Genomic DNA, 13770 nt, shown 5'->3' with positions numbered 1-13770 from the left:
CATATAGGTGCATTTTATAGTTCTACAATTACAGTCCATCTGTTTCTCTGCATACATTTCTATCCTTCTTTCATCCTATTCTTCAATGGTCAGGACTCCAACAGGGCAGGATTTGTTTAGCTGGTGGATCCAAAATATCCAGCCAACAGCCTCCTGTGGGCAGCATCGTTTGACCTGTGATGAAGAACTAGAGAATGACCAACACAAACTGTGCAGCATCAGATTGCTGTCTCTGGATTCACCACTACAAAGTGGAAACAATATTAAGGAATAAAAGGTGTACACATACACATAGGATGGATATACAAAACGTTAAAATGGCAGGATTTTACAATGTAAAAAACAAGATAAATAATGTGACCAAATTTAATGTGACATATGTGTGCAATTCAATTGAAACACAAACTGAAATCAGTTAGGATTTTCCTGACACTTAGCTGCATCTTACAGCAAAAGCCAAGGGCCACAGAGTTTGCAAAGCATCAGAGGGATATCACTTGAAAGTATCAGAAGACGAGATGGTTACGATAAAATTTCCAAAGCATTAGACATATCATGGAACACATATTTATTATACACACTTACTATACACATACACTGGGTTGTACTTAGCAGTTTGCTGTTACACTCTGAAGAAATTTAGATTGAATTTCACAATGGACCTTTTTGTTTGACTAATTTATCCCAGATTTTGATGAATCAATAAGGTAATTATTAAGGCCAGCATATGGAGTCCAGTTTAGTCCTCATTTGTTACCCAGCCCCTGACATCATGTCATATTTGCCCTCAAATAAAAGGTGTGTTATAATAAAAATAGAATCTGTGTGTGTAAATGATGAAAGTGTGTGCACTTGGATGTGTGGGTAATAGTGAGAAAGGCATTTAAGCAAATGTGCGTATTTGCTAAGAAAGGGTGTAACGAAGGTGTATGAGGACCTGACAGTGTTTACATCCTGGTGAACAGGTGTGTGAGTGACGCACCTGTAGAGTGCTGAGAACACAGAAAATATACAATTGTCACACTAACACACACCATAGTTACACATTTTCACCAGATACAAAACACAAACTTCCCATCTGTGTGTTCCCACAGAAACTCTTGACCTTAGGAAGCCAAAGGAAAAGTAAGAGAAGTTGGGCAAATATCGCTATAGTAATGTCAAACAAGAGTTGATAGTTACTGATATTATGACATATTATTTCACAGTAACGATTAGAATATATATGCAATCAAATATCAGTCTAATCTGCAAGTTTTGCTGTTTGCGAATGATGGAGTAATGTATGATCCATGCTATTAGCCTTTTCAATTGAGGAGTTAAGACCTTGAATGCCTAGTATTATTCTGCTGCTGTTAAATAAATTACATAGTTTTCAGACACAGCAATATATTTATAATGCTCTGATTAACATTAGTAAACAGAAGTGATAAAAGCCAGAATGAGCAATGTAAAACTTTTGAAATGCCTGATTCTTTTTTTAAACATTTCTTTTTTTGTGTCCCTTAGCATTTCACAGAACAGATGGAGGACTTCTCCAATGAACTATTTAGCAGCTTTTTTGATGAGCACCTGCTGGCAGAGAGGACGCCGCTGCTGGATGTAGAGCTAGAGTCCCCCAACCCTGACATCCAGCAAGAACACAGTTATTCCCTCAGTGGAGATTCTGCTCCTCAGAGCCCTTCCATGCCCATCAAATCAGACGATGATGAAGGTGAAAGTCTTTTGCAGTACCACATAAAACACACGCAAACATATAGAACTCACAATGATTCAATTTGATCAAGATTCCTTAGGAATGGATTGTGAAATATCACGTCAAAATCATTAGAATATTTTGGTATGATAACAAATAGTTTTGGACTTAATATGCAAATGAAAGTGGAGGAATTATTTGCACAGTGGAATTGATGCTAAATTCATCATGGAACGAACTAACTAACTCACTCACTCACTCACTCACAAGTTAATAAGGCACTTTAACAGAATATTCCACAATGAGTGTTTCGCGTGACATTTGCTTTCTTGGTAATAAACAAACCAGGGCCGTCATGATTAGGGGGCTAAGCTTTAATCAGGGGGGGGTCTAATTGTAATTGCCTCATAGCAGAATTTTTTTTTGATGAAGTACAGATGAAGCAAAGCCGCAATATTACTTACAGTAACAGATCCCACATATGCTCAGATACTGAGAAAATAGATTGGTAAAATCAGTGTGCATTTGTCCTATAGTTGTAGTTCAGTTTAATTACCTGGATGCCTGAATGTGACATTTGACCGCAGAAATAGTTTCTTAATTTAATTTTTATTTATTTTCACATAAGGAAATATTACAAATCATTTTTTAAAATCAATTTTATTTTTTATTATCTTAGTTTTATTATTAGGTTTTTCTTTTTTAAATAAGAGCCAATTAAAACTAATTTGAATGATTTCTTTAAACTTTAAAAAATCCTCTCATCTGACTGGCCATTGGAAGAAAATGTTCAGAATATCCACCTACAGGTAGAAGAACAAAACTGAGTTGTAAACTATTAGATCATATTATATTTTACATTATATACAGGTACATAAACATCAATTCTGTCTGCCCTAAATACTGCAGTGTTTAATGCATGAACATTGTAGCTGGCTTTATTTTTCAGCAGCTGTTGCTATGTGCATCAGTGGCTTTACATTTTGGTTAATTAAAGATTGTAACAGACATTCAATTAATGTTTTTTCTTTACTTTTGTCTTGAAATTACCAAAAAAAAAATGCTGAATAGTTAATAGAATATTCCAATGTGGCCTACAGTGCCCTTTGGGAGGACACACAAAATGGCAAATCAGTAGTACACAAATAGTGTGAAGCACTTTACATAAGTCTGCATCACGTATGTGCAAGGAGCACCCAAACAGAAATGAATGCTAAGTAAGAAAATATACAATTCTGGGAAAAAGACAGACACACAGACTGGAATTAAATATGTAATTCCCTGAGCTTTTATATTCTTCTATCCTTCTGCTGTATCCACGTGGTCTGTAATGAACTCTTTGTATCTCTGTCAAAGTAGAACACATAGCAGAAGTAAAACTCATCCTCATGGATTGCACTAGCTCCCCTATTTCTTTCTGTCTCTCTTTCACTCCATCTGCCCTTTCTCCTGGAGCTCCCGTGCAGCACAGGGTTCCCTGATGGAGTCGCAGCCAAACCCTCAGAAAGCAGAGCTGGGGATTCCAGGCAGACAGCCAATACACACATTTCCCTGTCTCTCTCTCTCTCTCTCTCTCTCTCTCTCTCTCTCTCTCTGAGGCCAAGGAAAAAGCAGCCATCAACAAACTAAAGACAAAATCTGCTTTCCAGATTTTTTTTCAGCTGCCGAGCAGAGAAAGGTGAAAGTGAGCTGAGGGCAGGCTTTTCGTGGGGGATGGTGGGGGTGAGATGGGGGATGTAGGCCTGTGGAAAAAATGTTCTGGCTGGTCTGGAGTGTTGCATCATCCTTATAAGTTGAGTTGTGTGTGAGTAACCTCAGTGTCTTGGGCCGTAGTATAATCATGGAGCTTCAGGGAGGCCCATCAGGCAGCACCTAAACTATTAACTCTTTCGGATCCAGCTATAGCTTCAAGGGAAGTGGCGTTTATATTTTAATGCCTGTTGTTTACAGAAAAACAACTACACAACTAAACCTCTCACTCCCATAAGGAATGGTAAAATCCAAAGCAAATGCGAAAAAATATTTGTAATGTTGTAATTAAAATTTGTAATGTTGTAAAAATGTTTTAAACATTTCAAAGATTAAAAAAAACTGCAAAAGACCAAGAGACCACCAAACCTGTTCAGACAATGCAAGCAACGTCTAAAGTTTATAGAATATTCCTTTTAAAAATCTGAAAGGAGATTGTCCTGAAAATAAGTTGCAATAAATATGGCGTGAATTTGGGAAAAATATTAAAAAACACTACCAAAATAATTTTTGAATTCAAAGAATGTATGGGACAGGGCTTAGGACAGAGAATGCACATTTATTTTCTTTACCAATGTACAGTGTTCCAAATATAAATAATTTAAATACAGTCATTCCAGATTCATATTTAACACAGCAGTCTTTCCTGTCATATCTAACTTCTGCTGGGTTGTAGTAGCAGGCTGTTAAACATTGTTTTTATTGCTCCCATTCTGCCTGCTTCTAAACAGCTAATGAGCATCTCCCCCCATCTCTGCCACAGTGGATTGTGCTCAGTATAATACCTGGTGCAGCTTGAACTTCAAAGCCTATCTGATGTTCCCTCATGCCCCAGGTAGTAAAGCCTTAGGAGGTGGGGCATTTTTTTTATATAGGGATGGAAATTTTGTCAGCATATCCATTGGGGGTCTGAGTGTTTTTGCATGCTAAATTGGCATAATTATAGGCTGATTTAGTAAATCTGTGGTGTAGGGTGCTAAAAGACACACCCGAGTTGGCACATGGGGTTCAACTGAGGACAGCTCAAAGTGGATCTCAGCAAGCTCTTTTCCTCATGCTTTCCTGTGGTGGAGTGTGTATTTTGGGATCCAGTTATGTTTTCATGGTGACTCATTCAATTTTTTTGTGCAGGTACTGAAAGAGGAATATTTAGTACTCCATTATGGAACCAGCGATTAGAGTGGACTCGCATTGGCTTTTGAGTCACTTTCATCTAGCCTGATTAGCCCTGAACAAGTTAAGTGGGTCCAGGATTGACCCCTGATGCACAGTAGCAGTACCATTCAAGAGCTTGTTTTCTTAGGGGTTCTGTTTGATTCAGAAGGGCTCACAGGAATTAATCCACTGTATAAATGACTTTCCCCAGGGCTTCCCTGCAGGAGCCTGAAGCTGAGGCTGCTCCTCAGAGTTGGAGAAACCAGAGAGAAAGCTTTCCTCTCCCGCTGTAATCACACTCCTGCTGCTTGCCTTCCCTTACAGAGGCCAACATCAAAAACAGCTTTCCTGCTTTTACAAGGCCGCATAATGTTTTATCGATCCTGCCATTGAGGGTACAAACAAATGCTCTAGAGGTAACGAGCACCCCTGGTTCGGAGCGTGCGCATTTCCTCTTTAAGGGCTCCACAGAGGCAGCGTTTCCCTCAAACCCCCTGCCTGCTCTATTCTGCTTATGAGGGGAAATGGCCACTATGATCACGCTCCTCCTGCCTGGGACTCATTTGGGCAGAATAAAGAGGAACTGTTTTGCATTAGCCTCCAGGTCATAAACACAAGTTGCAGTGGGCATGCGCCTCTCCAGGTACCAACGCACTGTGGGTTTTCAGAGTTTTAGTCTAGCTATAGTCTGTTGCTTATTGTATTTTTAGTAACCCTTTAATTTACAGTTTCCACCCACAGACTTAAACGCTTCAAACTTCCCAAGTCTTATACAGATGTTTGCTAACACCTGTGTAAACAAGCATAGGCAATATTACATTTGGATGTTGTCATAGGCATACATACATAGGGCTTATGGGCAATTTCTTTTACAAAGCCTTTACAGAATTATTTTACCATGCTAGCAAGTGTCTTTAGACTAATACAGTAATGGTTGAAAGTGTTGGCATCCCTGAATTTTTTTTCCAGAAAATGATTGCAATTACACGTTTTGTTGTACACATGTTTATTTCCTTTGTGTGTATTGGAACAACACAAAAAGAAAACAAAAAGAAAAAAAGGAAAAAGCAAAAGGAAGAGGAAAAAAAAGCCAAAATTGATATAATTTCATGAAAAACTCAACAAAAAGTGGCTGGACAGAATTATTGGCACCTTTTTAAATCTGTGTAAGTAACTTTTAATCATTTCAAGCATGTGATGCTTGTTTAAACTCACCTGTGGCAAGTAACACGTGTGGGCAATATAAAAATCACACCTGAAACCAGATAAAAATGAGTTGACTCAATCTTTGCATTGTGTGTCTCTGTGTGCCACACTAAGCCTAGAGAACAGAAAGAGGAGAAGTGAACTGTCTGATAAGCTGGGGATAAGCAGCCCCAATCAAGTTCCAAAGAAATTCAAGCTGTCCTGCAGGCACTGGGTGCATCAGTGTCAGGGTGAACTATCCGTCGACATTTGAATGAAAAGAAACGCTATGGCAGGAGACCCAGGAGGACCCCACTGTTGACACAGGGACATAAAAAAGCTAGACTGCAGTTTGCCAAAATGTACTTGAGTAAGCCAAAATCCTTCTGGGAAAACGTCTTGTGGACAGATGAGACCAAGATAGAGCTTTTTGGTAAAGCACATCATTCTACTGTTTACCGAAAATGGAATGAGGCCTACAAAGACAAGAACACAGTACCTACAGTCAAATATGGTGGAGGTTCAAAGATGTTTTGGGGTTGTTTTGCTGCCTCTGGCACTGGGTGCCTTGACTGTGTGCACGGCATCATGAAATTGGGAGATTACCAAAGAATTTTGCGTCAAAATGTAGGGCCCAATGTCAGAAAGCTGGGTTGTTGTCCTAGGTCATGGGTCTTACAGCAGGACAATGACCCCAAACATACTTCAAAAAGCACCCAGAATTGGATGGAGACAATGCACTGGAAATTTCTGAAGTAGCCAGCAATGAGTCCGGATCTAAAGCCCATTGAATGCCTGTGGAGATCTTAAAATTGTTGTTAGGAGAAGGCACCCTTCAAATATGGAGCAGTTTGCAAAAGAAGGGTGGTCCAAAAATCCAGTTGAGAGGTATAAGGAGCTTGTTAATGGTTATAGGAAGCGACTGTTATTTTTTTCCAAAGGTTGTACAACCAAATATTAAGTTAAGGGTGCCAATCATTTTGCCTGGTGTTGTTCCAATACACACAACGGAAATAAACATGTATTTATCTGAAAAAGATTCTTCACTGAAGGTTTTCCACTGTCCTGTTTCTTGGCTCTTCATCACTGTATTTGTTTCTCCTGATCCAGAGGGCATGTGGGCATTCAGTCAGGACTTGACAGCCATCCTGGTGAAACAAGAACCAAACCTGTTGTCTGAACCATCCCCTGTCACAGCACCACCCCTGGCCACCACCAGCACTGCCACTCAGCCCCTCACTCTCGCAGCACCTCCACAGAGACACCACAGTCATGAAAAGGTAAGAGTTGATGCATTACACTGAAGTGCCAGGAATGAGAAATAGTGTTCAAATATGGCTAGGTTTCTTATATTTAGGTGTAGTTGACTGAATTACAATGTGAGAGACTTTCAGCATAAAAATCTTCAAAGAAGCAGTAAAATATTTTTACTCAAATAATTAGAGATAGCTCCCTCCAGGGTGTATTCCCTTGTGCCCAATGATTCCAGGTAGGCTCTGGACCCACCGCGACCCTGAATTGGATAAGGGTTACAGATAATGAATGAATGAATGAATGAATGATAATTAGAGATAACTCTGCAGAGCTGTATGCCTTCTTTTTAAAAATGTTTTTTTTTTTGGTTAATCTGAGTTGTGCACTGTCCTGGTATTGAATATACTGAATTAGCTTGAATAACATGTGAAAATCATTTTCACATGAATTGGATGAAACAACACAACCTGGCAATGGCTGTGTTGATGTACGACTCCAAATTAGAAATAACTGGAAAGTGCAAACATAAAGACAATGAGTGATTTCTAAATTCACTTTGATTTGTAATTCATCACAGACACTGTAAGAAGTGTGAGGAATTTCATGTTTTCCTTGGTCAGCATTATAGCGTTTGTAAATCTGCATCCATTCTGTGGTGGCAAGGTGTAATTTTGCACTGATAATGATGTAAAACCGAGAAATAATTATGTAATTTGGAACTGGTGATGTTGCGGTTTTAATCATAATTTGGTACAAAAGCAGCATCCAGGAACGGCGTAGTCCTTTAGGAGCACAAACGGGCTGAGGATCACCCCTTTGCCAGCACATTTGTGGAAATTACAGAAACAGTGTTGCTCAAATAAATTCAGGAAGGGATTTGGATATTTTACTGTCTACTGTGCAAAACATAATCAAGATGTTCAAGGATTCTAGAGGAAATTCAGTGTGTAAAGAGTCAGAATGCAATCCTACACTGAATAACCATGATCTCCGATCCCTCAGATAGCACTGTATAAAATCATCATTCATTTTGTATTCAGTATAAGCATATGGACTCAGGATTACTTTGGCAATCATTTCTCAAGCACTACAATATGTAGTTACATCCACAAAAGCCAGTTAAAACATTACTATGCCAAAAGGAACACTTATGTTCAGCACTATTTAGTTCTCTGGGCTCTAAAGCATCTGGGATGGACAATTGTGCAGCGGTTACATGAATCAATATTTTTTAAAAAATGTTTTTGGTTTTTTTTTAATTAAAGACAATGACTCTCTGTGCGTATGACCACAGAATGAAGATGTAGATGAACATTCAGACTAGCAACAAGTCTGAAAGTCAGAGGTTTTTTTTTGGGTTTGTGTGGGTAGCGTCAAAAAATGTTACAATTCCGTGATGGGAACTTTAAGGCTTAAAGCTTAAATATAAATAAACCGCACGTGCCACATTCAGGGTGATGTCTTTTCCAGGATGTTAATAATTCAACAAGACAATGGAAATGACATATTTTGCAAATACTAGAAAGGGATGGTTGTGGAAATAGATGGTGCAAGTTCAGGGCTGACCTGCCTGTAGATACTGTCCCCAACAGTGAATGTGCAGCACCTTGTGAAACGCAAAATGTGACAACTAAGACCCTGCACTGTTTTGTTTTACACCTTAGGACTTATTTGGAAGAAGAATAAGACAAAACTACTCATTATTTTATGTCTCAGTTTTGAAACGTATTTACGCTGCTGTGGTGAAACATAACGGCAACATTACAACGTGGTAATTTTTTACTCTTTACGTTTTTTTTTAAATATGTTGCAAGAATTATAATGTAACACTGAGCAAATAAAATTTGTAGCTTTCGATTTATTTGTATTTTTGGGGTTATAATACGTTTTATTGATGTGGAAGTGACGTAGTGATATACAGTAATACCTTCGTTCTGTGACCGAATTCGTAACTCAATTTGCTCGTATATCAAATTATTTGAAATACAATTAATCCGTTCCAGCCCCCACCAATCACAACACTTTTTTGTTACGTGTTTTTCAATAAGAAAAAAGATATGTATAAAAATAATAATATATAATAAAAGATAATGTAAAGAAATAAACTGGTTCTATTAAGTGTATTTACCCTGAAGATCAAATGAAACTGCTGGCGGAGGAAGTTAGGAGTTTTTATTTTCTTGCTCTGTAGCTTAACTTAACTTATTCGCTACACACTTAATGCTACAATGCTACAAAGAAACGGTGATACGACAGAGATGCACGGCAAGGTAACCAAGTGAACTGAACGCTCGATGTGCTAGTGGTGGGTGGCGTGAGCTCGCTCTCAGATCTCGGAAAATTCGGAAAATTGATTCACTCGTAGGTCAAGGTTTCACTGTACTTTACATCATCCATCCATCCATTATCTGTAACCCTTATCCAATTTAGGGTCGCGGGGGGTCCAGAGCCTACCTGGAATCATCGGGCGCAAGGCGGGAATACACCCTGGAGGGGACGCCAGTCCTTCACAGGGCAAGGACACTTTCGAGTCGCCAATCCACCTGCAACGTGTGTTTTTGGACTGTGGGAGGAAACCGGAGCACCCGGAGGAAACCCACGCGGACACGGGGAGAACACACCAACTCCTCACAGACAGTCACCCGGAGCGGGAATCGAACCCACAACCTCCAGGCCCCTGGAGCTATGTGACTGCGACACTACCTGCTGCGCCACCGTGCCGCCCGTACTTTACATCAGATAAACTCATTATCTTTTTTCAGTGCATCGGGTTCCTAAAATCTTTGCTTAATAGACTATTGTCAGTCACAGAAGTAAAGTTTGTAGTATTTAGGGTGATCATATTTGAGTTTTTTTAAAAAGAGGACACCTGGGGCAGGTTGGCAGCACAAATGCTTCCATAACCATGCAACTCTGCTACATAAACTCTAATACATAAACAGATACTCTTTAACAAGATTAAAAACAAATGCCTTTTTGAACAAATTCCTTTCCATTCAACATTTGGCCCTAAGCAAAAATAATAAAATAATATTTTTTTGTCATTTCTTGACAGTTTATTATCATTGAAACCTGTTATTTTCTGTTTAAACCAAACTTTAGAACTGAAGCCCTGTATTAAAGCGAATTGTTTACATCAGAAAATTCATGATCATAACAGAAACGGACAAGTTTGCCTTGTGCGATGTGTGAACTGTGTTTTTTAATCGTTACTAAAAGCAAGCACCACATTTTATCAACCAGAAGTAATATAGACTTGATAAATAAAAACTGTGGGGAAAACTGTGAACTGCAAAATCCCAGACAGTTTTGGAACCCCGACCAGACGCATTTTTAGGTTCCGAAATGAGGACATGTCCGGCGAAAAGAAGACGTGTGGTCACCCTAGTAGTATTAGATCTAGGGGTGGTTTCCTTGACAGGGATTTAGCCTAGTCCTGCACTGTATCCCTGTATCACAAATCAAAATGCTATGGAGTCCAGGACTAGGCTTAATCTCTGTCTGGGAAACCACCCCCTAGAGTTGCAGTGGATGAAAGCTGAATGAATAGAAAAGCTGATAAACCTTACACACACTGAGAACCAGAGGGACCGCCACTGCATTTGGAAGGGAATGAAACGCACACACACACACACACACAGAATTGTTCTCATAGTCAACTGGCAGCTTGTTCTACAGCTCTGCCCCGGGAACATGTTCTCTTGCTCTGTGTATGTGTTAGGAGTTGAGCTCAGTGAAATCAAGGCCTGAACTCCAGCTGTTACAGTGTTGGGTCTGGTTCCATTGAGGCTGGCTGTGTGATCCTGCATCAGTGTTTGCTGAAAAAAAAAACACCTCTGCTTGTTCTGAATACTCACACACCCAGACCAGTATCCTCATCTGTGCCTAATAAAAGTCTGCTCTTTCTTGCTTGCTGACTCGCTTGCTCACACACACACACACACACATGCACTTTCTCTCACTGTCTCTCTGGAGCACTACGTTAGCAGGTGTTTGCTGCTTGCCTGCCAATATATACAAACACACAGTACAAGAGCACTGACATTCTTGGCGTCCTCTTTACTGCGTAGCTTCTGGCTCTGTTAGTAGCTGTGGCTGATGTTGCTCTTTATTCCAGTAGAAGAAGCAGAGTTTCAGCACTTCAGAAATAGATGGTCATTAAGACAAGAAAGCAAAGGTGTGTGTGTGTGGTGGGGGGATTAGGATGAATCAAAGTGTTCTGGAGAGACAGCAGTCCAAGATATTTTTCCACTTTTTTTTTTTTTTTTTTTTTTTTGCTATATATTGATGCCCAAAAATGCTTTTTTCTTTTTAAACAGCCATATCATTTGCTTACCAGTTTCTACTAGTTGTAATACGTCTAAAGAAAAAGACGCAACATATTGTATTGATTGTATTCAATTTTACAAAGTTTACTCTGAATTTCCAACCACAGTACATATGTAACCTCAGCAAAGGTCACTTCTGGCTGTTTGAGGCAATATATGTTCATTCACATGTAAAGGATGTACATATTTGAAGTACTTTCAGTGCATTACATCTGTCAGTCTGCTGAGATAAAAAGAGTCAGAGAGAGAAAGACATAGGCACAATCACAGACAGAGACTTAGGAAAATGACAGGACATTATAAAATGACATCCAGTAATTACTATAATTCAGAAGCAGCTTTATATAATTGTTGATGTCCGTAAGAGAAGTTTCTGTCCTGAAAAGTTCTGTGGGAAGTCTAGATTCAGCTCACATGTCAATCAAAAAACAGCTCAATTCATTATACTCTTTTATTTCCCTTACATTTAATAAAGCACGTTATTGCTGTAAAATAATTTAATCAGATGCAGAATTTTGATCTACAAACCAGTGGAGGGTCTCTGATTTGAGTGCATAGCGAACTTTAAACATTTGCCAAACATAAATGAAAAGATTCAGAACAATACATTTGGGTGTAAAAGGAACATCCAAGAAAGGCTCCATCTTTGTAAGCAAAGCTGTGTCCTGACTCAGCACTTTGTGCCAAACTTCCTGAGAGTATTACGAAAGGGTTCAAAAAGAACATTTCTTGGCACAAGATTACAAAGGATATAGGTAATTTCCCATCTCCTGTACAAAATGTGAAAAGATTGAGGGAATCCAGTGAAAGCTCAGCCTGTGTGTGCTGTCAGATGGCATTGCAACCATAGTGGTATCATTTCATGGTATTTATATTGATAAATACGTCAGTGTGGACTCATGAGTACTACGGAAAATTGTTGTCACTTAAATGTCTGTTGCTGCATGAGGAAATATAATACCATCCAGGCTTATTCTTTTTCTCGTAAGTCCATGGTTATTTCAGCCAGAGAGTACCAGGCCTCATTCTGCATGTGCTACAACAGCGTGGCTTTGAAGACAGTGTGTGTGTGTGATTGACTGGCTTGCTACAGTTCAGATCTGTCTCCTATTGAATATGTATTGGGACATGAAAAGAGGAGAATTAGTAATCCGTGTGACCACGGACTGTGGAGCAACCGCCATGTGTCAAGCAAAAATGGGCAGAAATTCCATATGCAAAAGTACAATAATTAGAATCAAGTGCTCCACAACAGGGACGGCACAGTGGAGCAGCAGGTAGTGTCACAGTCACACAGCTCCAGGGTCCTGGAGGTTGTGGGTTTGAAACCCGCTGAGGGTGACTGTCCATGTGGGTTTCCTCCGGGTGCTCTGGTTTCCTCCCACGGTCCGAAACCACACATGTTGGTAGATCTTTTTTTTGTATGTTCATCGGTTAAGTAAATGTTCAAGAGAATAAAGAAATCACAAATTCTTATTTTAAATATATATTATGCAATTTTCCAAATTTGTGTGATTAAAATTAAACAAAAAACACACGATGAGGGCAAATCATTCCTGATATAAACATTTCTGAGTACAGTTCTAATACAGGCTGCAACTAATGATTATTGTGATTTTCGATTAATCGATTATTAATCGGATAAAAAGGAAGACAAAGCCAAATTTGGTTTCCTGTCTGTTACTCGCATATTCAGGATACCATCAGTGAGAACAGCTGCTTGCTGTGGTGTGTAGATCTTCTTCAAAACATAGTCAGCAATGCTGGGCTGTTTTTATCTGAGGTGAGAGAGAAAGTGTAGATATGAACACACACCTTTTTTAAGTTAATAATTACTGATCTAAAATGCAGACAACAATGCAGGCAAATTGAAATTACAGAAATGGATATTGGGTGATGATGCCATGTGCTAAGAATAAAAGGGAAATTAATCTAAAACATATGATCAGCACCGCGACCCTGAAATGGAGAAGCGGAAAAGAAAATGATGATGATGATGATGACAAATGATCAGATATGGTTAAGATATTTAAGATTTTAGAGAACTAATATTGTAATTGTATAAGGAACACACAACCTACTATTATTAAAAATTAGTGTTTACATGAAGAATTAACCCAACCGTTACATTAATTTTATTTTTGTCCATATTTAACACAGTGTATGTAACGTAATATACACTTATAATGTAAAAAAAACTTGGCCAGTCAGAAAAGACCTTGAAAAAGGCTTTAATTATATTATGTAAAAATGTTTGGATTTTTTTTAAACTCTGACTGTAACTGCCGCCACATTTAAGGTGGATCGGAAAACTCGCTGAATACAAGAGTGATATAAATTTACTAAAAATGAGACATCTTGTTTAACTACTCTAGCAGGCTCTAGTGACATTGAGTGAGAGAA

At 38.9% G+C, this 13770-nt stretch overlaps 1 protein-coding gene across 1 annotated transcript in view; it reads left to right on the top strand.

Annotated features, from left to right (window-relative positions):
• The window catches only part of LOC136677112 (cyclic AMP-responsive element-binding protein 3-like protein 1), a 49639-nt gene that overhangs the window by 18159 nt on the left and 17710 nt on the right, over window positions 1–13770 (top strand). Inside the window, exons 2-3 of the mRNA XM_066654529.1 lie at window positions 1510–1714; window positions 6896–7065. Of these exons, the coding sequence (XP_066510626.1) occupies window positions 1510–1714; window positions 6896–7065 (375 nt within the window). The remainder of the gene's footprint in view (window positions 1–1509; window positions 1715–6895; window positions 7066–13770) is intronic.

Source organism: Hoplias malabaricus, chromosome X2 (assembly GCF_029633855.1).
Source record: "Hoplias malabaricus isolate fHopMal1 chromosome X2, fHopMal1.hap1, whole genome shotgun sequence".
Lineage (NCBI taxonomy): Eukaryota > Metazoa > Chordata > Actinopteri > Characiformes > Erythrinidae > Hoplias > Hoplias malabaricus.
Note: the sequence above shows the minus strand (reverse complement) of the source record. Positions and strands in the feature narration are given on the sequence as shown.